The sequence below is a fragment of the Lagopus leucura genome, unplaced genomic scaffold, assembly GCF_019238085.1.
Source record: "Lagopus leucura isolate 7727_CA_CO unplaced genomic scaffold, USGS_WTPT01 Super-Scaffold_739, whole genome shotgun sequence".
In the NCBI taxonomy this organism is placed as follows: Eukaryota; Metazoa; Chordata; class Aves; order Galliformes; family Phasianidae; genus Lagopus; species Lagopus leucura.
The window spans coordinates 20,322,201-20,348,186 of NW_024962255.1; the positions used below are offsets into that span (position 1 = coordinate 20,322,201).

General features: G+C 34.5%; 1 protein-coding gene across 3 annotated transcripts in view; it reads left to right on the forward strand.

The window, feature by feature from the left end:
- The window catches only part of IDE (insulin degrading enzyme), a 53,411-nt gene that overhangs the window by 22,352 nt on the left and 5,073 nt on the right, over positions 1 to 25,986 (forward strand). For 2 of the 3 annotated variants that reach the window (XM_042862936.1, XM_042862934.1), the window contains exons 12-23: positions 4,229 to 4,331; positions 5,301 to 5,423; positions 7,516 to 7,598; positions 10,912 to 11,056; positions 13,702 to 13,812; positions 15,276 to 15,396; positions 17,148 to 17,239; positions 18,057 to 18,168; positions 19,190 to 19,357; positions 21,875 to 22,147; positions 24,475 to 24,536; positions 25,272 to 25,344. In XM_042862936.1, coding sequence (XP_042718870.1) covers positions 4,229 to 4,331; positions 5,301 to 5,423; positions 7,516 to 7,598; positions 10,912 to 11,056; positions 13,702 to 13,812; positions 15,276 to 15,396; positions 17,148 to 17,239; positions 18,057 to 18,168; positions 19,190 to 19,357; positions 21,875 to 22,147; positions 24,475 to 24,536; positions 25,272 to 25,344 — 1,466 coding nt within the window. Of the gene's footprint in view, positions 1 to 4,228; positions 4,332 to 5,300; positions 5,424 to 7,515; positions 7,599 to 10,911; positions 11,057 to 11,603; positions 11,749 to 13,701; positions 13,813 to 15,275; positions 15,397 to 17,147; positions 17,240 to 18,056; positions 18,169 to 19,189; positions 19,358 to 21,874; positions 22,148 to 24,474; positions 24,537 to 25,271; positions 25,345 to 25,986 lie in introns of all 3 variants that reach the window. The other variant, XM_042862935.1, reaches the window with a different exon arrangement.

The following is a 25,986-nucleotide window of genomic DNA, read 5'->3' on the forward strand; positions in this document are numbered from 1 at the left end:
AGAAGCTAGTCATGTTTAAAAAAAGGTGATTTTTTTGTCTTTTTGAGTGTGCTTTGTATACAATTCTTGAAGTGATGTATGTAGAAGGACAGTGAGGCACACGTTCATATATGACAAACTCCCGTGTATTCATTTAGTTAATGCTTTAAATTAGTTTATTTTTTAAAAACAGTATATTTGAAATCATTGGATAAACTCTAATAGAATTGAATTATCATCTGTATTTGCAGATACCATGGGGTTCTGCTGTTTCTGGGAGTATACTGGAAATGATAAAATAAATGGAGCTGCCTGTGTCGGTGACAGCAGTTGCCATAGTAATTAATGCCCTTTAAAGAAGCGCCAATGTTTTTGTATGTGGGTGTGCATCTATGTGTAATGTGTGTGGGATACTACAACTGAAGGTTTAGTACTTGGAGTGAGTGCATTTTGAACAAGCAAAACTTGAAAGAAAATATCCAGGTTTCCTTTTCTGTTGTATTAAATACTTCTATTTTGAGTCTGTTTTCATGTTCATCCTAATTCCTGAAAATTAGATACCAAGGCTTACTGTAATACAAAGGCTGCTTTTACTAAGTGATGGGGAGTATGTAATACATCTACTCTTAAAGCTTAGCCAGAATTTCCACACAAATTTGAATTCTAGTTGTTCTTAGAATTTTTGCTTTGTATAAACTGTCTTGCAGTGGTTAAGTTTTCCTTGGTTTGACACACTGCTTCATGTCATGGATTTATTATTTGCTTTTCATAATGTTTTTGGAATTTACCTGCATTAAGGACTTTTCTTGGCATATCTATATTGGGGTAGCTGTGTTCATAGAGACTGCTTTGAAAGAAAATAGTTTAGATTTTTGACCATGTTATTTTCTTAACAAGTTGAGTTTTTAAAAAATGTGGAAAGATAACTGTACTCACAGATGGTAGCAAGTATCCATATGTTCTTCTGTTTGATTGAGCCATAACAGGAAATTGTTATATTCTCCTCCTGCCCCCACACATTACTTGATGCATTTAGTAGCTTAATTTCCCCAAGAGAGAAACCTTTTTAAGAACCAAGTATAATTTTTACTTGTTCAAACTGCGTTGGGTTTTGCCAGCCATCTGTGAAGATAAGGCATGTGTCACAATCTTAGCTGAAAAAGATAATTTTCCTGTTGTTTCCAATACATTTTTTCCCCATCATCTGCAGTATAAATGCTCTTATTAAAAGTTAAGAAGTTAGTGACTCATCAGGTTAAGCAACTAAAGAACTTTTCTTCTGGATTATACATAGTCTCTTTTTCTTTCTTGATATCCAAAGAGCAGCATTAGCAGAATCCTAGAGTGAAGAAAAATAAAATGAGTGCCAAAAACGTTGATAGAGAAATTTCTAGGGGACTGAATTTCACATTGAACAAGTAGTTGTTTCAGAACAGTTCCTGATATTCATCCCTGCAGATAAACAAGTTAGAAATATTGTGTGTATGTCAGAGTTGTTTGTTTGTTTGCATTAAGTTTGATGAAACATTTTGAAAATCATAATGTGTTGTGTCCCATCACAAATTATGCTTTCATAGAGACACAGCACGTGACTGAGTAACTGTGAACTTCAACGGATTGCATATTCAAGGAAGTACATAGAGAAGGAAATTGTGTTGTAGATTCAGCTGCATTTGTTTTTCATGAGTGGCTCACAGTTCTGATTGTACTTGTTTATTATGAACTGCTTACAACATACTTAATCTAAAGGTTGCCTATTTTACATTTCTGGTGAGCTTCAGCACTGTCTTAAACCATAGGATGTTCATCGTTCAACACTTCATCACATCACAGGAATGAAAAGGAGTGATTGGGAACTTCAAAGATACATCATGATACATTTAAATGACTGCACAGGATTCTATTTCTACACATGGTGCTTCTTTCTCCCCTTTTTCTGTCCTGCTGTTCTTTGCTGTAGGTGCTTGGTTTAGGTGCTTGAGTTACAAGCACATCAAACACTTTTATGTTTGTTTTATGTGACTATGGGCTTTTTTTTTTTTTTTTTTTTTTTTCTTTTGCTATTTATTCCAATGGTGACTCAAGGTATAGGGAGGGCAGGAGGATCCCATGAAGCAGCACTACTGATAAAGCTTGCTGCTACAATTTCATTTTCTATACATTGACCAGGTAGAATTATTCTTAGCTCTTTAAAGCAGCAACTGTATGGGTTCTTATATTGTTACTACATTCCTCACTCTTACCCTTCTCCAGGATACTGATGATCAAGCAGTAGCATGAAAGACATTTGTGTATTATGGCACACCTTTGTCTAGCTTCTCAATCCACATCATTATTGGAATTTTATCAGGATAATCTTTTAGCTTAAGACTTTGTTTGAATTTCAGGATGGCAGAAAAGGCCTGGTAGGTAGCTATGAAATTTTAATGGATGTTATGTTTTTTTGTTTTTTTTTTACAGTCTCTTAGCAACTTCATCTATACGGGCTAGAGCTTTTGCTCACCAGCTGTCCAAGTTAAAATGCAGAGCAGAGAATATTCCTATGGCTTTTTTTTATGTAAACACCAATCTCTGTAATGGATTTTGCCTTGTTCACTGAGATGGTGTCTGCTATTCTGCAAGAGTAAATATTCTCTGGAACTAAAGTGCTTAGCTCTTTGCTGAGTATTTATAAAAAAAGAAACAATACCAAGTAAAAGAAAAAATAGATATAGCATGCAAACACTTTAGAAACTGTCATAATACGAAGTTGCAACAAAAATGTTAACCAATTCTATTGCTGTTTACAATGAGACATGAAATATATCTTTCTAAGATGAATGTCCAGGTTTGGACATCTCAGCACTGTTGAAGAAAAGCAGGGGGCTTTGTGTAAAAGCTGTATTTGTGTCTGTTCACATACTCATGCTAATCATGTGGCTACCCTGAGGTAATTGTCTGTATCACTGAAACATGAGATTTGATTACTGCTGTTTAGTGTGTCTGTTTCAAAATAAGCAGCACAAGTCCTCCTTCAGTTCAGATCTACTGCTAGAGAATGTTTTTAAATCCCATGTCATTCTGAGATGCATTTCTCATTTAAACGCATCTAATGCTAGCTATTGTCTAGTGACTTTTTTATCCCACTCCCATCCTGCTGCTTGAAATGCAAAATAGAGGTTAAATTACAATAATTCGAAAATCTTGCTAATGGAGGAGTCTTGAACTTAATACAACAGGATTCTTCGACCTTGTTGGATCATTTAGCCATTTACGTATATGCATTAGATGAATAAGGAGGAATAAGGAGATAAACATTTACAGTATTAATATTCCATGTATTTAAACTTTTCAGAGTATTGCAAAATTCATCCCAGATGTATTCTCCAGTAGAACATTTATAAAGTCAAGTACTATAGCTTGAGATATGTCCACATGAGTATTTGATTTCTGCCCCTTTGCCTTACTCGTTAAAAATACACAACAGAATGTTCCTAGCCTGTGGCTACTGTGCTGTTGAAGAACACTTGTACTGTATAAGTTTAGACACTTTAACATGTGCTTTAGCCATCTGCACAACATTTGACAAAGTTTGTTACTGTGCAATCCAGCATTTAGTGGTCACCAAATGTATGTGGGAGATAACTGTGTTTACCTCTTTCTGGCCATCTCAGAATTCTACGTATTTCTGTTGAGTACTCTTTCATGTTGTTATAGGCAGCTTAAAAGAATTCAAGGAGTGTATCATTGCTTGGTACCTGTTCTGAAGACTGTACACTTCCGGTTTTCTTTATTCTGGACTTGTAATCTCACATTTTTTTTCCTCTGGGTTTCTAACAGTGTAATCCTGTAGTATTTATTGATTGTGGAATATGTTGACTTCATCTTCATAAACAAACAAAACAAATGTCAATTTAAAAATGAAAACCACCATTAGTCACTTCATTCTTTCTGAAGAAGGTCTCGGGGACTGTTTTCCTTGTTTTCTAGAACAAGGACAAAGCCTAAGAAACAGGAATGGATTACAGCAGTCGTGTGTAACTCTAGGTTGTAACGCTTGAAGAAAAAATGGTGAAATTAAATTATGCTGATGGCTATAGTGTGTAGTTCTGTGTATTTATCGTCACTATCTAAATTGTCCTTTAATTGTCCAGGGGCCATTTCCACAAATAAATGCATGCTAATGATGGAACAGAAATAGTGCTTTGAATAATTTCTCAGTTTTTCCCAGATACATTCATGCCAAAGTGCTTTGTCTTTTTGTTTTTAGAGTTGCAATAGTGTCCAAGTCTTTTGAAGGAAAAACTGATCGAACTGAAGACTGGTATGGAACACAATACAAGCAAGAAGCAATTTCTGATGAAGTTATTAAGGCATGTTAAAACATTTAATGTATTCCACTATGTCCAAATGAAAGACAGTGGTGAATCTTAGTCTAATTTTCCCTCTAGGGGAAGGAAAAGCCCTGAAATCTGCTCTGTGTATAGTACAAAAAATATGCAATGAGTCTGTTTAACTGAGGATCTTATGTTGCTCTTTACATTTAAATTTCTTACGTTGAACATACTCATTTTAATGGTCTTAAGCCATATAAAGTTTTAATGTGGAGAATGTTACACAGTTTTTCTATGAAAAGTCCATAATATGCAGTGGCTACTTCTAAATTTTAAAAACTTTGTGCTTACATCTGTTAAATGTTGATGAACTATTCTGTTAAGAAAGGGATGTTTTTACAACTGTTGTATGTAACTGTTTCTGAAATTGATCTTTGCAAGTTACAAAATGAGCATATTAATTGAACTTATAATAATCAAAGCTCTATCAATGAAAGTGAGCAAATCCTTATTGAGTCTTGCTACTGATTACTACTTCTTCTGAAAGAGAAGACTAAATACGCTCTAAAGCTATACTGGACCTGCCTAACATGCTTTGAATAGACCCTGCTTGGGAACGTATCACTTCGTGTAGGTTGATCATGCCTTTGTTCTTGATTTAAAGTTTTTGCTTATGCATTTAGTGTGATGCCTTCACTTAGTAGTAGCAGAAAAGGTGAGACACAGAACCCTTGTACTAGAAACTTTAAAAAAAATATTTTTTTTTTCTTTTGTCACCTTCCTGCTGAGCTCTTCATCCTACCCCGTTCCCCAGATTTTTGTTTTTTCCAGTTACCTTGCTAGAATTTACACACCAGCTAGTGGAGTGTATTCCTCAGTCTTCTGTTACAGCAGAAAAGCAATAAGTGTATGTAATATATGTATGCATACATATAGTATATATGTATGTTATATATATTATTTAAACAGAAATTTTTCTTAGCCTTATCGTTCTTACTATTTGTCTAGAAATGGCAAAATGCTGACTTGAATGGGAAATTCAAGCTTCCAATGAAGAATGAGTTCATTCCTACTAACTTTGAGATTTTACCATTGGAAAAAGATGCAACTCAGTACCCTGCCCTTGTCAAGGTAAGGTATCTGTATCTTTTCTGTTTGCTTGCTAACCTTCAGGAAGTTAGCAGTTAAGTTTGCAGTGTGTTTTTTAAAATAGAAGTCATATCGTATGCCAGAACATAATTTAAAAAATAGAAATCTTCTAGGTATTGCTAGACAATAGAAAGTCCTTTTGTACTGAACTTTGGGTTATGGCTGCTTGGGTTCCTATGAAAATGAATCTTCAGGCAACTTGAACTCTTGTCCTTTTGGAAGTGTGTTAAAAGTTAATAGAAATAGTATTGAAACTGTTGATCCAGCAGAAGGTTGACTGCCCATCTTGTATTTTTTGAGCAGTGTTCAGTAAATTGAGGGTGCAGACAAGGCTATCGGTTTGTAACTGTGCATGAGGAAAGCTTGCAATTGCATGGAGACAGAAAGATGTAAACATAAATATCACTCCCCAGTCTCCTGGAAATTTTATCATCATTTAATAATCTCAATTTGTCTAGCAAATCTCAGTATTTGAAAAATTAAGAACTACTTCAAGATACTGGCATGTACTTGTCTTTGCTGATAATGCTCATCTCTGCTCTGGGCTTAGTTGGAGGCTAAATAGGAAAAGCTCTTCAGTTATGTGTCGTGCTTCAGCTTGAATACTAAATTAATTCAGAAACACTTTTATGCACATTAGATTAATATAAGTCTACTTTAGTGCAAAGAGATCCTTCAGGAAAACATATTTGTTCTGCACAGGGCACTTTAGGCATATACTTGAAGCACTCTTATTAACAGAGGAGGACTTTGAGTTTATATTAATGTTCTTCCTGAACTGAAACCCTAAACCTCAGCAGGGACAAATACTACAGCTCTAGTAAGTAGCACTAATTGGTTTGCTACAGAAACTTGATGGTCCTTCAGTGTCTCTGTAGCAACTAAGCAATTGATTTGCACAAAAGCTTTGCTTTCATTACTTTAGAAATGTATTTGCTATTGGTTTTTCCTTTGCCTTTAAAATACTTTTTGAGGGGGAGTGTTTTTAACCTTCTGTACTTGATAAAATAGCTATCTCGTATATTTTGCCCACATCTCTTCTATTTTGTCACCAGCTGTATGTCTGTGCTGTTTTCTTTCTGTGGGCCCTGGCATTTGTCTGACCCCATAGCAAATCATTACAAGAATTGGATCAGCAGAGATACGCTATTGCATCAAGTCTCCAGCACTGTAGTCAGTTTATGCAATGTGTCCTACATTGTGTAATAGAGTAATAGTCGTTTAGTAGAAGAAATATTTGTCAGAGAGATAAGCTGTAATCTTGCTGCTTAGTATGAGTGGAATATTATGTGCTGTGCTGTAAGGTATGGGACTTAGTTCTTTAAAGTAGAAAGGAGAAGGAAAATACCATGGCAGATCTCTGAGAAGCAAAGAACATCTGCTCAAAAATATGAGAAAGAGAAATATCTTTATACTTAAAACATAGAGCTCTCACGTGTGGCAATAATAGAAAAGATGTTAGGGAGATGAAGTTAGAATAGACAATGTATTTATTTCATAATGTTTGTGGGAGAAAAAGGAATAAGCGAGGTTGTTCTGATTCTTTTTTTTCTGCTGGGAGATTTCTCTAAATGTTTTTGGTGATAGATCTTCTAATTTCCATCTAGTTTAACTACTCTTTAAAATACATTGCTTTTTTTCTTACCATTGCTACTTTAAAGCAATGTGCTGTGAATTAATCACTTTTACTAAGAGCATTAAATATACAATTACACCCTTTGTATAAAACATGCATCAATGTGCTGCTGTAATCTCCTCGGTGTTGTCCCCATGATGGCACTTCTTAATGTCTGCAGCAGCAGACAGTTCTGTTTGAGCATTCGTGCTCTGGAGCAATTGTTCCCAGGATGACCATAAGCTCGTTCACAATGTTACAGCTGTGTAACTGCATGTGAAAGTGCTTTATGGTTAAGAAGGTAGCCTTAATAAGTGATGGGTGTATATGCCAACTGACATAGAAAAAATGTGAATTTAAGGAGACAACACTGACATTTGAAGTAATTGACTTTTTAAAAAAATTGTTACATGTATTACAGTTAGAATTTAGGTGACTTAACCTCTTTTCTTGACACAGGACACTGCTATGAGTAAACTGTGGTTCAAGCAAGATGACAAATTCTTTTTGCCGAAGGCTTGTCTCAACTTTGAGTTTTTCAGGTATGCAATGTTAAATAATTAACAAAAATTTATCTCAGAAAACATCTTATTTGTTGTGAATCTGCATTTCTGTGATTAAAAACTCTTCCATGTACTGTGGCTTTAAAGTGGTTGTCCTTACCTGGTGTAATGTGCAGTGAGAGTGAGACAGCAGGAAGGCCCATGAAAAGAAATTTTGTTTGCTATACCTAAAATGCGTCTGCTAGTAACACCTGCATGGAGTTTTGCAATACAGCTTTTTAAGAATGGGTGTGGCTGCTTTTTTGCACTGATGACTAAATGAGAAAAGTTCAAAGGTAATATTCTTTCTAAAATGCTATTCTGATATTTTTATTAGTATTCAAGTTCTGTTTCCACTCGCATAATGCTATCCAGTATAAAGTTTATAATTGTTGGATTTTGCTTAATTTACATCAGTAACTGTTTGGATGAACACCTCTGCATTATCAGTGAATGTGTGATTCTTACTTCAGTATGCATGACTGAGTGCTGTAATGTTAATTCTGGTCTTGCATTACCCTTTTTTTTTTTTTTTTTTTTTTTTTAAATTAACATGAGAACAACATAACTTCTCAGTGCTCTGGATTGTTGGGAGTAATAATTTCTAACTTTTGAATTTAATGTGCAAGTTCACTGCTGTCCTCAGAGTATAGTAATTTCTGTGTTGGATTTTGGAAAATGAAAATAATTTCAGGATCTCTTCCTTTGGCCAGGTTACTGATATTGCTGGAGCTGCTGTTATATGGGCTCTGATAGATTCTCATAGATGAGCTGTTGAGTCCTTCTTCTGAGTGACACCAATTCGTTTTTCCCTACATGCCCTTGGCAGAATTTTATACTGAGGGTTTTTTCAGAGTGTCAGAACTAGTGCTAGGAAAAATGGGTTGTGTAGGCATTTCCTCTTTCATTTTTCTTTAGAAACTACAGCACAAACATTTTGATTGTTTTGACTTTGGTATGTCAGGGCATGGAAGATCAAAATGGTGTCTGCTTGTATCTTATTCAGGGAACAACAATACAATACTTCTGTTCACACCCAGTGGATTTTCACTGGACTGTGTGTGGCTGAAATCCAAAATAGGATTTTATTGATGGAGGCTGCGTTTGTGTGTATTCCAACAAATTTCAAATGAGCTATGAAGGATTCAATTTCTAAAGCAGTTTTTGGCAGATTAAAAGATAGTAACAAATTTTATGTAGAGCACACAAGGGTATAAGTATGTGCACATATGCACAGTATGGTGACAGCTCTTCTCAGTTAGACTTGTACTTTTGTCTCACACCACAGACTGCTTCAGTAGGGTAGGAAAAATGACGGAGATTTCTACTGCCTGTCAGCCCTGATCATCACAGATCGTTGGAAGAATTCCTGACTCAGATGTTCCAGCAATAACTGCTGTGTAGATTTCTTTTTTTTTTTTTTAAAGATGAAGTTGATGAGGATGACTTCTCCCTCAAATGTATAACTTCATTAGGGGCTGTCTGAATATATCAATCTTCTGAAGTTGCCAAGTTTGAAAACTGAAAATCCTAAGGTAGGGGCACTGTGCAAGGCTTGTATTAAAGAAACAAAACAGTGAAGTCTTCTGACATGGGAATTACTGTCCAGCTTAAAAGGCGATTAAAAAGCTTTTGCTTTCATGTGAATTATGACTTGAGAACTCAACGCGCACCCCTCTTTACAAAGGTGCAAAACAATGTTATGCGCAATTGCTGTGAAAACCTTCTAAAGGTTATAACACCTGCCCATCATTTCTCATGTTTTGGAGAGATGGATGTTAAAATACAGCGCTAATTATATTTGACCTACTTAAGCATATGTGCTATCTTCCAATTTAAAAAACATTTTAAATAATTTGAGTGCCTTTGATTAAAAACAGTAGCTCGTAAGATGACCTTCTATCAACACTTCACTGTTGACACTGATTTTGACACATGCAGCTTGCTGAAACAGGAAAAATATTTAAGATATTTTTCAATCAATCTATGTTTATGGCTTTTTCTTCCTCAAGTCCAGTTAAAAAAAAAAAAAAAGGTAGACTAAGAATAAGCATTTATTTACAAAGTTATCAGTAATAAAAAAACAACTACCAGAACAGTGTTGTTATAATTGCTTTCTGATATTTTTCATTGAACAACTATTTAGTAGTCTTCATTATTTTTGAAATTCCCTGTTGGCCATGGCCAACTAATAGAAAAGAATATAATGAGTTTGTGGGGGGAGTATAAGATAGGACTGTCCTACATTTTGCTTTGAATTCAGTCTTAATTAAAAATAAATAAATCTGTATTAATTGGATTTGCATCACTGGGCATAAAAAAAAATTGCTCAGTTTGGAAAACTTACTTTAGGGAGAAAGCAGATAGCAGAGTCCTGTTCTTTTGGTGACATTTACTTCAGTTATTGAAGCCCAACCCAGAATAATTAACACAGTATTAGTAAAACAGCATAGCCTACATCTTAAAGTTATCAGCAGGTACAGTGCTGGTGATGTGATCTGTCTTTGCTTTATTTTGTTGATACTGTTGAATGCTGTCAAATATCCAGTCCTGATAGCAATTGGTCTTCAATACTACAGGTTATTTTTGGGAACTTGGTAATGAATTTACGTGTACTTAAGAAGCTTTAGGAACAAATACCCAACAAATAAGTTGTATTGACTTTGCTAATCTTTAAACATCTCAGGTATTTAACAAACATCAGTACAGTTGAAGTATGGCTTGAGTCTTTGAGTTGCATTTCTTCTTGAGAACTTTGTAACAGTAGTGTATGTGATCAGATTCCACTGAGTCAAAAGTAGAGTTTGTATGGCTGTTGATGTAAAAGTGGTATGCAAAACTTCTTTCCTGAGTTGAGATTTGCATGTACTGTGAATTGCTAATGTCTTAGTTTCTGTAAAAACTGGTTTATTTTCTGATAAAAATGTTAATGTTAAAAGTATTAATCAAATTAATGTTCAGTATGTAGGTTTTCATTTTGATCTGTTAAATAATTCATTCAGGTTGTGTTTATTTTACTCGTGGTGAGTTCTGACATGCAGCAAAATAAATACAACGTATCTTCATTTATCAGCACAAGTAAAGGAATATTTCTGGAATCTTTAAGGTATTTAGCATCACTGAGACCATAAGTGAGCTAAGTAGTTATTTTCAGGCATATTCATATTTGGCTTCAAAATAGGAAACCTTCATGATGGGATCCCTCAGCATACCTGCAGTAAATATTGCTTCCTTCAGATCAAATTTAGAAGGGCCAAAAGAAAATGAGAAGTAATTTTAAACTGCATGTTTTACTTTCAACACTTTCTTCCAGCCCATTTGCTTACGTGGATCCCTTGCATTGTAACATGGCCTATTTATACCTTGAACTACTCAAAGACTCCCTCAACGAGTATGCATATGCAGCAGAACTAGCTGGCTTGAACTATGATCTCCAAAATACCATCTATGGGATGTATGTAAGTACCCATATCAAGGAAGAGATTAGAGACTTAAAACTACTTCCACTCATCAACATTTTTATATTGATTTGGTGGAAGAACTTTTATTTAAAAAACAGCTTTTTCCATTGTGGGTCTAAGGCTGTTACTCCTTTTTGATCTTAATTATTAACCATCCTTTCTTTGATTTGAATTTTAAGTTGAATTTCGTTCAAAGTCTACAACAATCTTTCCATTCATATTAAGCAAATTTTCTTCCTTTTCTTTTATGTCATTCATGAAATGCATTAGTTGTAAGATTTCTTCCTCCATCTAAAAGAAAGAAAAAAGCAATCTAATGCAAGTTTTTATTTCAGTTTGCCAGATATCTCTTAAAAACTTTCTGACTGATGGGGTAGAAGACCCCCTTTTCATGCTATTATATAAATGATATACTTCAGCTTTCCTTTTCAAGAACTACTGGTCATGAGGCTGCATATACATACTCTTCAGTCATGTTTCTTCATCCATTACTTTGTCACTGCTTGAGGTATCAAAGCATTTCTTTTGTTTTTCTTTTTGTTAGTCGCTACATTTATGCTGATCCTCTCCATTGCAACATGACATACCTGTTTATCAGGTTGTTGAAGGATGATTTAAAAGAGTATACATATGCAGCACGCCTCTCAGGTTTGGTCTATGGCATTGCATCAGGAATGAATGCAATACTTGTAAGTAAGAAAGAAACACAGGAGGAAATGAAACAGCTTGTGAACTGTTTAGCTTGGAGAAAACATTTGACTTCTGCATTTCTAAATGAGGTGGTTAATGTTTTTTCCCTGGCGTATATATCATGAATTAAAGGCAAAGCAAAACAATGCATTTTAATCAGTGCTGAATGACCTCTTTGAGATTGCAGTGTCTTGTGAACACGTGTGCAGTGCAGCTGTTGCATTCTAGTTGCATTCATTTTTACTTGCTTGCATGGTAATCTTGAGAATACTATTGCTAGTTTCTACACGAAAAGATTAAAGTTTTTGAATGAGTCTTAGCTCTACAGATTTTGTCATAGTCTTCTAATTCTGCTGTAGTGAGCTGTGGAAATGGATGGTGCATGTGCTCACTAGAATTCAGTGCTGGACATTTTTGGCTTTTCTTTAGTGTGCATTTTTATTATACGTTTTATAACGTATTTTCAAGTGCTGACTATATTTACTTCAGAAATAACGATGATATGATGTGTGGTTATTTCTTATTTATCTTCACCTCTGAGATTTATGGAAGAAGGTTTAAATAGTCTTCCTTGAAGTTCTGTTGAATGCTTTTGCTGACCATCATTATATAACAAGATTTATTTTGAAATTTCCTGTATTATTTTCAAAATCTCTTTGTAAGAGAGTATATTGTCCTTGTATTTTCTGTATGAAAAAAAAGTACAGTGTTTTTATCCCTGCAGTTTCTTTTTTTAGCCAACACAAATCTAATATCTCATTTCCTGGTAGCATTCACTTAAACTTCAAACACGATTATCTGTTCTCAGTCTCAAAGCTTGCTGATGCTTCATGGTCAGAGAAGGGGGGGGTAATCTTTCTTCATTTGTAGTCACGGTTTGGAATTATAGAGTTATTTTAAATATGAGATTTATTTATTTATTTAGGACAGGACTTTTCATTCCTGTTCTTTAAAGACTATATTTTAAAATACTAAAATCAGTTCTTCTGTTTTGGTATCAGGGAATTTCCAGGATTATTTTCTTTATGTGAGAGATCTTTGTATTCAGTATGTATATCTGTATTGTCTTGATAACTTAAGCAGGGTTACATGCTACTAAGAAAAATCACCTACATTTTTATAAAACAGGGTTCTCATGCTAATCTAGGATGTCAGTCTTTTGCCCTAAATCCATTTATCATAGCTTTTTCCTCAAATTCAGTGTTTACATGTGTTTCTGTAACTGCAGAAGAAAAGCTTTTTCCTAGTGAAAAGCAGGAATTGACCTGCATGTTTGGTTTTACCCTAATAATGATACTGTACTAATCTAATTAAACTTCCTTTCCTCCATACCAAATTTTGAAGCCTTTTTTTTTTTTTTTTTTTTTTTTTTTTTTAACCCAAAAGGTCTTCTAAAGCCCTTTTCACTGGGCAAAACTTTCTATGCCTTGATGGGATCATACAGTAATCTTTGTTTTATTTTTGTTTTTAATGACCTAACTTACTCTGTGAATGCTTTGCAGAAAATTTGTATGATCAGATCTATAGCTCAGCACCATTGCTTATTATAAATTGCATAGTTCTTGGCAGGGCTTCCTTTCTAGGGCTTCTGCTTACTTCCACTTACGTAAAACGTCTTGTTGCACAAAAATATAAACATGAAACAGGATTAAACATAGACTGGGGACAATTTCAGAAGGCTGTGAATCTAATTTCATTACTGGCATGCAAAACCTGGAGTAAAACCACTTCAGTACTCTGAGCTTGTTTACTAACTGAACTCAGTACTTATAAATGCAAAGTACCGTTATTCTGAGAACAACTTGGTTACATCATCTAGTTTTACATGGATTCTGTGCATTCGTAACTCTTGGACAAATACACAAGATTTTATTGTTCATTGAGTCCTGTGAGATTCGGTAGTTATTTTTTCATGTTATGCATTTAAAGCTAATTATGCACTTTTTTCATAGCTCTCTGTGAAAGGTTATAATGACAAGCAACATATCTTGCTCAAGAAGATCATTGAGAAAATGGCTACTTTTGAGATTGATGAAAAAAGATTTGAAATTATCAAGGAAGCGGTAAGCTACATGAAAAATTTGCACCTTAGAATAATTTAATGTTTGACTTGAACTGTAATCTTGCGGGCTAATTATCCATCTAGACAAAGTTAAATTCTGTCCCACTGGGACTCTAGAGGCTTTTTTCTTTTCTTTTTTTTTTTTATATCTGTGAGTTTCCCATTGTATCTGTATTACATTCTTAGGTTAAAATAGCCTAGTGAATCTACTTTCAGTCAATCTTTCTTGGAATTGGCTAAGAGATTGAAGCTTGCTTTGATAAGAGTAGAATTCAGGAAGGAGAAAAAAAAAAAAATTATGTATATTGTTTTACAATTTAGAAAATCTTCAATGTGATCTAGACATAGCATGAAGGGAGAAGGGAAGTTTTGAGATCTGCAATATTTTTTCTCACCAGAGGTGAAGAGGAGCTCTGCTCCTGGCCTAAGACCATTCAGTGCAGAAGTAATCAGTTGTTCAAATACATGTTGTCTTCTGGAAACTGAACTTCCAAAATTGAATGACTGATTTCTATATATGGAATATAAATTAGGAGGTTGTAACTGGGTTTTACAAATGTGAAGCTAAAACAAGTCCATGCCCAACAACAAAACAAAAAAAACCCACAAACCCACGGGTCTGTGAATGATCTGCTTGGGGTGATTTTCTTTTATTTCAAGATGTTTCTGTATTTATGGTCCACTTAAGCTTTGTGTCTGTATTTACGCATGTTTTGTAGATTTCATTGCACAGACAATTTGTATAAAATAAGGACAGATTAGAGAGGTAACAGCTTTCTTCTGTTTGGGACAGAAAGGGATGCGTCCTCAGCAACTTAACAGTTGCTCTTTCTCACCGGTGTAATCTGAAATGAACTTCTCTCCTGTAATGGATATGATATGCTAATTAGCATCTCTGTAGAACCAGATTTCAGCTTGCTGAAACTATTATTTTCTGCTTTCAATTCTTCTCCAGGAGAAAAAAGGTTTTGTTTTGCAAAGGACTGGGAAAGTTCCTTTGTGGCGGGCTCACTGATTATTCTCTTGTATTTTATCCAAGCTAAGAATGCAAAGAATTTCCTAAATGAATCTACATTTTTCCCTATGCTCAAATGGTTAGAAAAAAACCTTGTCTCCTAGCTTGTTTGCTTTTTTTTCCCCACTGAGCAAATATCATAGAATGTATGTTTCCTACTTACATCAACTTCATCTTGATGTTTATTTAGGATTAGAATATAACAATTTTATTGAGAAATTTGGTTTCATTCTAGTACAAGCAACATTATAATAACTACTTAATCTGTAGCCTCATGATATTACTTTATTACTAAAATGACTTAAACCAATTTTAAAACTGCTAACAGGCAAAAGACAGTTGTTGACATTCAGAATGTACTTACTTGATGATACACGAAGTTGAAAGGACAGAGTTAATATTTCATGTGTAGGAATGGAGCTCTGTAATTTGAACTTATTTTGTTTCAGTATATGAGATCACTTAACAACTTCAGGGCTGAACAGCCTCACCAGCATGCAATGTATTACCTGCGACTCCTGATGACAGAAGTTGCTTGGACCAAAGATGAATTAAAAGAAGCTCTTGATGGTAATGCTCTGCCAATTTTAAAGTTTGTTTTTGTTTGTTTGTTTAATTTTTTTTTTTTCTTATGGAAGATGCCCTCCAATTTCTGGAAAGTTGAATAGGTCATCCAAACGACCGTACAAAGGTACGGACCCAGTTTGATCTGACTCTGCCATTAATCTGATGCAGCTTCTTGCCAGTGCTAAGGTAGCCCATTTTGTGGATATGAGCCTGAGTGTGGCATAACCAGCACTAAATTCATTTGGACTCCAGCTGACACCTTGCAGATACATTGGAATGTATCAGCTGTATTGTACTTCCCAACACACATTTCCATTTCTGTAGAAAATAATTAAAAAAAAAAAAAAAAAAGGTTAAGAATAAAGAAGACTGTGGTTGTTAACAAAAAGCAAGTGCCCCCACTATGTGGGGAGAAGAAGAAATTACAACTTACAAGATTTAAGAACTTAACATTCAGATGTGATGATGTGATTCAGAATTCACATTCTTACTTATCGGACTGGCACATACCATACTGTCTGAAGTTCTGGTGCTTAACATTGCTTCATTAGATGCCTGAAGCCAGCTGCACAGAGGTGCAGGAGTTTTTCCTTGGATTACTCCAAGATAGAAATGCAGATGTTTAGCTGTATGGTCTCTTGAATGATTGCAGGCACCTTAGAGATTGTGGAGTCCATGTGAAAGCTAATGCCAGTTTTCATGGCAGTGAGTTCAGCTTAATGACTGTTGAATTTCAAAGCCAAACAGATGTTGTGTTTCTTTTCTAAGTCATCTTTACAAAATTACTTTTACTCTATTCAGCATAAGAATGTTTAAAAAGAATGCTGGAGTGGAATGCTGTCTGCTTAGCACTGCAGGAAATCTGCTTGAAATACAGGGAATTCACGTCTGATTTTATTTTCCTCACATCCTCTCTCCTTCAAAGCAATTTATCTTTTTTTGTCTATAGACTTATTAATAGTGCTCATTAATAGTGCAAGTTAAGATTAGGATTATGCAACAATAAAAGGACCATGTGCTCTTCCAAAGGTTTTGTAATGCACATTTAAGATAAAAAGAAGTAGGGGTTCATGTAGAGTCAGGGAATTAACAACGTATTTGTCAGCTTTAGGAGGAACCTCTCATCCACTCTTCCAATCCTCTCTCATTCCATTGATTCTGTATGTTGTATTTTGATTTATATATGAAAACTGCTTTACAAAGGTAGGCTAATATAGAATGCATGTGTGTGTGTACTTTGGGATATATTGCAAATAATATTTTTCTTGTGTATTGTTTATTACAGGGATAGCATCAAAACACTATTTCAGTTGATTTTTTTTTTTTAGTCAAGATAGTAAATGTACAGTGTGTTTCTCAAGCATTACAAATTGCATTTTTCTTATTTAGTTAATAGCTTTATTTTGGAACACCACCTAAATGATTACTACTGTTTTCTCTGGAGAATGAATGTTTGCTTGGAATGACTGGAAAGAAGACTTCAGAAGGCTCTTTTTTTTTTTTTTTTTTTTTCTTCTCTTTTTGGAATCTGGGTCAGACGATACATGAATTCTAAGCAAAGCAAGCTATATGATGAGCACTGCTATTTAGACCTGGAAGCTTTCCAGGGTTGCATTTGTAAGGAGAGATTCAGGTTTTTTTATGACAATGTCTTTTTGCTCCTGTAAGAAATATACCACATCTAGAAATGAATTAGGTATTTCTTAATGTAGAAATGCAGGTAATTGATTTAACTATCCTGATATCTATTCTAGATGTCACTCTTCCCCGCCTCAAGGCCTTTATATCTCAACTGTTGTCACGGTTACACATTGAAGCTCTTCTCCATGGCAATATAACTAAACAGGTTGGTGTGATACTTTCTTTAATAACACAGTTTTTATTTAAAAGTAGCATTAAAAATGAAAGGCTAGTTTAACCTTCTCATATCTTAAAGCAGCTTTGTCTACATAATTTTAGTTTACATAATTTGACGTACTTCTTTTTTTCTTTATGGGACAATCATGGTGTCATTTTTTCCACTTCTGATTTATTAGGCTGTGTGCTCCCTTGTATTGCTCTTGGAAATTTAATAAAAAAACAGCTTAGATCTAAATATTTTAAAGTCTGTGCTACATGTTATTGCTGTAATGTGATCAAGCTGCATAAAGAATGCTGCAGATCCTGCTATTCCATTTGTAAGTACCAGGCTAACTAACAAAGCTTCAAGAATCCATGATTCTGCTAAATGAATTGCTTTGTATGAAGCTGAGCAGGAATGTTAGTCCATAAAAAATAGCCCTCTGCTATCAGTTGTGTCTTTGGGAGTAAAAAACAGAAAATGTTTCTTTTGTCTTCAACAAAAAAAGTTACAGTTGTAATTTGTGTCGGAAATTTAACCAAATACTTGAAAGTATGTACAAAACCAACGCCCAATATCTTTCTTATACGTAAAGTGTATACGTTTTTACTTTCTATTTGGAATACTGGCATAGCAGTATTTCTCACAAGATGTTGTTATAGTAGCTCTGTGATGTTTCACTAGCAGGAGATGCTACAAAACACTGCTAGTGACTACTGAATGCATGTAGCACTTGGTTAATGACAAGGGAAAAAATAAAGTTTTTTTCCCTTCCTCATTTTAACACACTTGTATATGGAAGTCCTTGTGTTTTCTCTTCAAGGCTGCACTAGGAATTATGCAAATGGTTGAGGACACTCTTATTGAGCACGCTCATACAAAGCCACTCCTTCCCAGTCAGCTAGTGAGATACAGAGAAGTGCAACTTCCTGACAGTAAGTTAAATGGTTACTTCAAATTTTTTCGTTGTACATGAAATCTAGGTTCTTGGTCTGCTAATGGCACTTTAAGATGAATAATACTCTCTGTTGCTTGGACTTTGTTTCAAAATCAGATTTATTTCAAATTATTTTAAACCGCAGATGTAGCAAATTAGGCTGTAGTTTTATGTAAGTAAAATTATACACAAATATATACATATATTTTTGTATATTTGATTTCATTTTTAATTCATGTGCATAAGTTGACCTTCAGTCTTAATTCACTCTGTATGCTTAATGGAAATAAAATCTCTCACGTTGTACATTACGTGTAGAAGACATATTTGAGTAAGCATCATTCTTTGAGCACTTCCAGGTATTAAGTGAACATTCAGTGAAGGATTGTCCAAAAAACTCCTTTTATTTGGAAAAATAAAAGCTTTACACAAGTATATATTCTTTATTTCTGATATCTTTTCTTCTCATAGTGCTTTTATGACTTCTATTGTGTGGAAAATGTTACATTTAAGAAATGAGCTTCAAGGAATTCTTGGGAGCTACACAGGAATGATGACATTTTTGGCTAAGCAGCCAAAATCAATTATCCATAGCTGATCAGCAATCTGAAAGCTACCATGTAACCGAAGAAACCGTTGTTACTAAATTATTTTTAATATTCACAGAATGTTTATGATGTTTATGTTTGTCTTTAGAAACTGCATTCCAGGCAATGCAGTTTTGGAACTTCAGTTCCAAACTACTTGCTTGAGAAACAGCAAGCTTCTAGTTACCTTCTGATGTGTTCAAGCTATGTCATCTTGATGTATTAAAATAATGTTTTCTTTTCCTGTTACTTGAAAACCGTGCATGATCTGTTAGTGGAAATTCTGCTTTAAAAGTCCTGAAGCATTTATTTTAATTGGATTCCACAAGTGATAGCCATTTTTAATACTGGACAATAAAAATATATGCTTTCTAAGTAAACAGTATGTATTTACCTAAACTGTAATCTAACTGTTTTATGTTTGTCTTTTAGGGGGATGGTTTGTGTATCAACAGAGAAATGAAGTACATAACAATTGTGGCATTGAAATATATTACCAGACAGATATGCAGAGCACTTCTGAGAATATGTTTTTGGAGCTCTTTTGTCAAATTATCTCAGAACCATGCTTCAATACTCTGCGCACTAAGGAACAATTAGGTAAGTATTCCCATAGTGATTATTGTCTGTATAAACCCAGGCATGCATATTCACACACTTGCATGAGACATGATGAGGTGTTCTTTCCCTGATCAGTGAATGCCATTTAAAGGACAAATGGTAAATGCAAATCATTTTAACTGCTGATGACTCAAAGGAATGTTACTGTTCACACATTCTAAACTGAGAATAAGCAAGCCTAATTCTTAACATTAGTCTTAAATATCTGAAATCCTCCCTAGTTTAAAAACAACAACAACAGAACAACTGTGCAGAATTTTTACCAGAAGGAGATAAGATCAATTCCTAAATTTTAGATCTTCTTAAAGAATCAGCAGCAGTTTAGTCTTTTCTGCTTGTGATCCTACTTCCGAGTGGAAGGATTTACAACCTCTAGCTTAGGAATACAGCTGTGTGGGCAATGGTAAGCTGCAGTACTAACGAAGTAGTATTAACATGCATTTCAGGTGTGTTAAGAATACAGCTGTCCACTAGGAAGAACAAACAATCATTATCTGAACCAGTAAGTCTAAAAACTGGTCAGGCTATTCCATATTGGATAACTGAAAGAGACAAGGACTTGCATAACAGTTTGCAGGATTGAAATATTAATAAGTAATACCATCAGATTTTTAGGGTTTTTGTGTTTGTTTGTTTAGGGTTTTATTTTTTTTCAAATGTGAAAGGCAGAGGGATGTTTCAGTATAATGACTGAATGGAAAAAGAACATCAGTACCATTACAGAGTTACGAATTACCAGGGAGATTGGGCAAGATTAGATTTCTTGTAAGCTGCTAGAAGAATCTCACACATCATATCAGTCTAGATATCTCTTGAAAGTAGGGCAGGACCCAGGTGGTTTAGCCAGTTTTTGGAATGTGTTGGTGGCAGGTTTCTTGTAGAAGTTGGAGATAACTGTTAAAAAGAACGTGGGGGAAATCAGTGAGGAAGAACTATGCGCGCATGTCAGTACAGAAACCAGTGTGGCGTGATTGCCAAAGTAGGGAGTTTACAAGACTTAGGAGGAAAGACAGCAGAAATACCAGCGAGAATCAGTAAACTCAATGAAATTGTTAGTAAGATCTCTGAGAAAGCTAAGGGAGAAAGACTGATAACTCTTGACATTCTATTGGACAGTAGAGAAAGTACCTGGCACTCATTCAATAAATACTTCAGCAGTACAAGAAAAACAAAGGAAGGGAAAAGTAGTAGCTTTTTGAAGAGTTCAAGTATGATGAATTCTGTATTTCAAAAGCAAAATACTAGATACCTGGAACTAGAAATTGTAACTGAGAATTTTCAAATGGTAAGTGTGGTACTGGGAAAAAAAAAAAAAAAAAGATACTAAGTGTTAAACATTTCTTTTGGAAATAAAAGGGCAAGAAAATTACAGATCTGTCAGTTTCATTCTAATTCCTAGAATGCTATCAAACCAGTTGCAAACTCATAGAAAACAACTGAGAAACGATTACTAGGCAAAGTGGTGTCAAAGTAACCTTTTTTTTTTTTTTTTTTTTTAAATACTTTGCCTGCCTGACTGGGTGGTAATGGCACTGTTGTGGATCTCGCCTCGATAGTATGAAAGAGGTGTAACATTCACAAACAAGCTGAAGAGAGCACCTAAATTCAAAAAGCTTCATGTTTGGATGGAAAGTTGTGATCAGAAAATTAATAAGAATGGTTCTCTATTCATCCAGTGTCATCCAGTGTTACTTAGGATTTAAAATGTACTCAATAGAAGAGTTTAGGCTTACTAAATCTTCAGATTTCTAAGATGGAAGAAGAGGCAAGTGTGTGGGAAGACAGAATTAGAATTCAAACTTAGTTTGACATTTTGAAAATATGGCTTGAATACAGATTAGATGCAGTTGGGAATGTTTTGGCAGGAGTAACAGAAAACAACTGGCTGCGTAGCAGTTATGTAGAAAACAATCACTAGGTTACTGTGGATCAGATGTAAAACATATATGAACTGTGTCAAGCTGCTGTTTAAAAGAAGAACTGGGATAGATAAAAAGAGCTTCCAAGATTCACAATATTTCTGTGCTCTTCAAATAAGGATTTTGAAATACTATGTCCAGTTTTGACGAAGAATCAAGGAATGATTAGAGAGCTATAAAACAACATCTACAAGACTGAAACGTGACAGATTTGTTACAAAAAGGGGAGTAAGACTAAAGAAAGGGTTATGTTCCTTAGGGAAGGCTCAGATAAGGTAAAGCTGCAAGTAGAAATGAAAGGATTAGTTTCCTTATATCAAATTGTTAGGATACAAGAAATAGTGCAAAGTGAATTCAGATCAGACTTTATGGAAAAATAATAAGTTCCTGGTGTCGAGTCCAATTAAGCACTATAGTACAACTTGATTTCTGATTACCTAATACCAATGACAAATTTTCTTTTCTTTGTTAGTATGCTTCCTTTCTTCCACATCCCTATCAAAATTGCCATGTTTTGCAGACTTAATGCTTGAACAAGGGATTTCTTTAAATCTGTTACTGTTCTTGTTTTGCTAAGGTTACATTGTGTTCAGTGGTCCACGTCGGGCAAATGGCATACAGGGTCTGCGATTTATTATCCAATCTGAAAAGCCACCACATTATTTAGAAAGCAGAGTTGAAGCGTTCTTAAAGACTATGGAGAAATGTATAGAAGATATGACAGAAGAGGCCTTCCAAAAACACATCCAAGCTTTAGCAATTCGTCGTCTAGACAAACCAAAGAAGCTGTCTGCAGAATGTGCTAAATACTGGGGAGAAATAATTTCTCAGCAGTATAACTTTGACAGAGGTAAGAAAGATTATAATTCCCTTCAATTCCAATGCTGTAGTTTAGATATGTTTGTAGTCTATGCATAATTTCTATATATTTTTTTGTGATTTCAGTCCTGTAGGCTACATTTCTTCATTCTGAGCTGAGAAAAGTATCTCATTTGTGCAGCCCATGCTCTCAGCAGTAGAGCATTTAGTAATAGAGGATAATCCTGCTTCCTGGTGTTTACTATATGACAGGGACAACAAGTATTTCACTGACTTCAGTTCTTTCCTTTAAGCCTCTGTGAGACGAGGAGTAGGTCAAGGATTGGAAGTGGCTTGGATGCAATTGTTGATGTTGTATAAGCTTAACTTTCTTTCTGTGATGTTCAAACACCTGTATTACGTATGTGCCTAACATTTGACTGAGATGCGTTCAAATGCACTTTGACATTCCTGACAGTGTAGGCATGAATTCGAATCCTGATTACATTGTGCAGTTCTGTCGTGAGAATGAGATGAAATCAACAACAGTGGCAACAACAGACTTAGCCAACACGTGACCTGTCTCAACTTAGAGTAGGCCTAGTAGAAACGTGAATTATTCTTTTAAGCCAGAATGCTTGGATGGTTATAAGCTTGTGGAAGGTTGATTGAAATCCAGCTTCTGCTGTTCTTACTGAAAATGGACAGGCAGTTTTTTACAGTAATATCATAATACTGTGATCCTACATGCTGCTGAAGTTGTATTTTCCCTTTTTTATCAGTGTTGGAAAATTTTAAATCCTAAATACCTAGATATATAAGTAATATTCTGAGTTAGCTTTTATTTTCTATCACTAAATGATATATTTTGAAACAAATCTAATTTGATTTTCTACAATAAATAAATGTCTTTTTTTTCCTAAAAGGTGATGGATAGGAGTTTTAAATCTAGTTTTTATTTAGCTCGTTATATGCTTTCTAAAATGTCTTCTGTGAAGAAAGAAATCAATGCTTAAATGATTTTAGTTTCTTAACATGAAAAAATACTTACAGATTTAGATATAGATCAGCCTTTCATCACATTTTCATGTCTCAACTCTTACTTAAAGCTATAATTTTCCATCTCTCATGCATAATATGCTGCCTACATAAGACTCACTCTGTATCGTGACTTCTCTTTTGCTTTACATGCAGAGTGTCAGCCTTTCATAGCAAGTTTTTTTTTTTTTTGTTATACTAACTGAACTGTTGTAATAATGAAAAATTTCAAATTGTTGTCTGGCTTGGTTTTGAGAGAATGAGAGATACTGACAAGATTTCATGGCTGAGTTTAAGGACTGGTGTGAGAACTTGAGTACTTTTTTGTGTCTGAAATAATGCATTTTTTTCTCTGCTTTAAGTCTTGCTGTTTTTACCCTACTTGGATCCATCTTCTCTCTCTAGAATTTCTTACTGTTAACTGTAGCCATATCTTTCACATCTGAATTCCACTAAACTTACTATTTTGCTTGAGTATCTTTAATTCCCTTCTGCCCGCTGGGAATTTGATTTCATTAAATGATTCTCAAATGACTATATTTGTCAAAGCAGAAATGCGTATTCCAGCATGAAGAAGTGAAAAAGTTTTTTAGGTTTTAACATTATTATTACTTCTGCTGTTTTACATCAGACTTTAAAATACTGTCATCATCCTGTTTTGCTGATTTTTGAATTTCCTCCCTTTAGAACTTTGTATGAACTACTTCCTGTATGCTTCACCAACATATTAGCTGCGTATTCTTTCACACACTTTCCTTTCTTGACCTATCTGCTAATCCTAAGAAATGCAAGCATACCTATAACAAAAACACTCATTCTTGAGTGATATTAAATTTCTAGTTCATTACAATTGAATTTATGTAATCTGATGTAGCTACTGAGACACACTTGTCATCAAATATCTGAAAGGTGGTTGTTCCTTAAAAAATATGATTTAGGCTGTCACTCTTCTTCATGTTTATTTTCAAAAATTCATGCCATCTTTCCTAACTGTTAATAAAAACTCTGCAATCAGTCTGCATTAGAAATAGGTAACACTGATGTGAAGATGACATAGAAGAGTAGACGCATTTTTTAAGTACTGAATAATATACAATGCTGTCAGTATTCTTCAAACGTGCATTTTTTTTTAGTAAGTCCAATCACAAAGGATGTTAGTTAAAGTATAATTTTTTTCCAAGCTTCCATTGACACTTTTAGTGGTACAAGTGTTAGCTTTTAAGTTAAGAATGAAAAGCATATCACTTGCAGTTAATTGCAGGAAAGAATAAATACTTAGAATTAGTGTGCTAATAACCAGCTGTGATTTGCAGACTTGTTCTAATTTTTACTACTGTGCAGATAACATTGAAGTGGCATATCTCAAGACCCTGACCAAGGATGATATCATACAGTTCTACAAGGTAAGTTAGTCATGTAGTTTAATACTATTTGGAAATTCAATTCAAAATTGTTTCACTTTTGTAGTCTATCTGTGTTTATCCATTTCGCTACCAGGGTCATTCTTGCATTAGCTTCTATCTGTGCTAGAGAACCAATCTTACTGCTTTGCGCAGTAGATGACAGTGAACCCTAACGTGTGTTTTTCATAGTATGGTGGCATGGGTGAAGAAGCACAGCAAACATAAACTTGGAAAATGGAATTCCAGTAGCTTGATAACTTCAGCAAGTATGCATGTTCTATGTTTGTGGGAATTGATACTTTTTTACTTACAGTAATGCTCAATAAATGATTAACCAGTACTCCAGAGTAGAAATAATTCTAGATTGGTGAGCTAGTCCTGCTGAGTTTAATAACTGTGCTCAGGGTGATGTACTTCTGAAAGTTTTGCTAGGTTTTTAGGTGGTAATCCTGATACTTTGATAGTTTATAGCTGAATTTGCTACTTCCAGGATTTTTGTTGGTTGTTTTATGTTTGAATGGTTTGAGTCCCAAGTAGTACATGAATTTTGTAAACAACTTGATTCTAAAATGATTCAAGGTATGGACTACCTTTAATAATGCTTTAAGGGATGTCTCAAAATTCACCTTCATGTTAAAGCTTAAATTAAAATGTAAATGCTGTCGTTCTTTTAGAGATTATATATTTGTGATGGATACTTTCCACAACTGAACTAATTGATATTGTTTACTCTAGGTGTTGTTGGCAATTGATGCTCCCAGAAGACACAAGGTTTCAGTACACGTCCTTGCAAGGGAAATGGATTCCTGTAAGTACTGTGCTGAATATAGTATTTAATCAATTTGTGTTCAAGCAAGTCCTAGCTAAAAATACTCTTGTCGTGTTATACAAATGTACTTCAAGAAAAATCCAGCTTTGGAGATTGCATATGTTGGAAAGGAAAAAGAATTTCTTTTTTAAATTTTCTTCGTATAGGTGCTTCAAATTTTCTAGTTGACATCTGTGGCCAAATTCTTCAGCCATTCAAAAGCATATTGATATCATTAAATAGAACAATATTTTGATGTACACCTAAAACTCCGAAGTTATAATTTGCAGTTATCAATAAAATGATTGCTTTCCTAACAATCAGAAAAGGTCCTCAATTCATTATTCAAGCACTCTTAAAGAAAAAGCAAATATAAAGTAACCCTCCAGGAATGTCAGATGTTGCATTTAATATAACTTGAGGAAGTCTGTTTAGGTTTTGTTTTCAAATATTTTAGATTATCTGTGCATTGTAGACTCTACTACTCCATTTTAGAATTCCAAGAGGAAAAGGCTAATGGTGTTTCCAGTTAATGAACAATAAATAAATACATAGAGAGTGAAAAACTTACGTTGTTTTGTGCTAATTTTTTACCAGTTCATGCTAGAATTAAATTTTGGCATGCATAGCACTGGTGTTAGA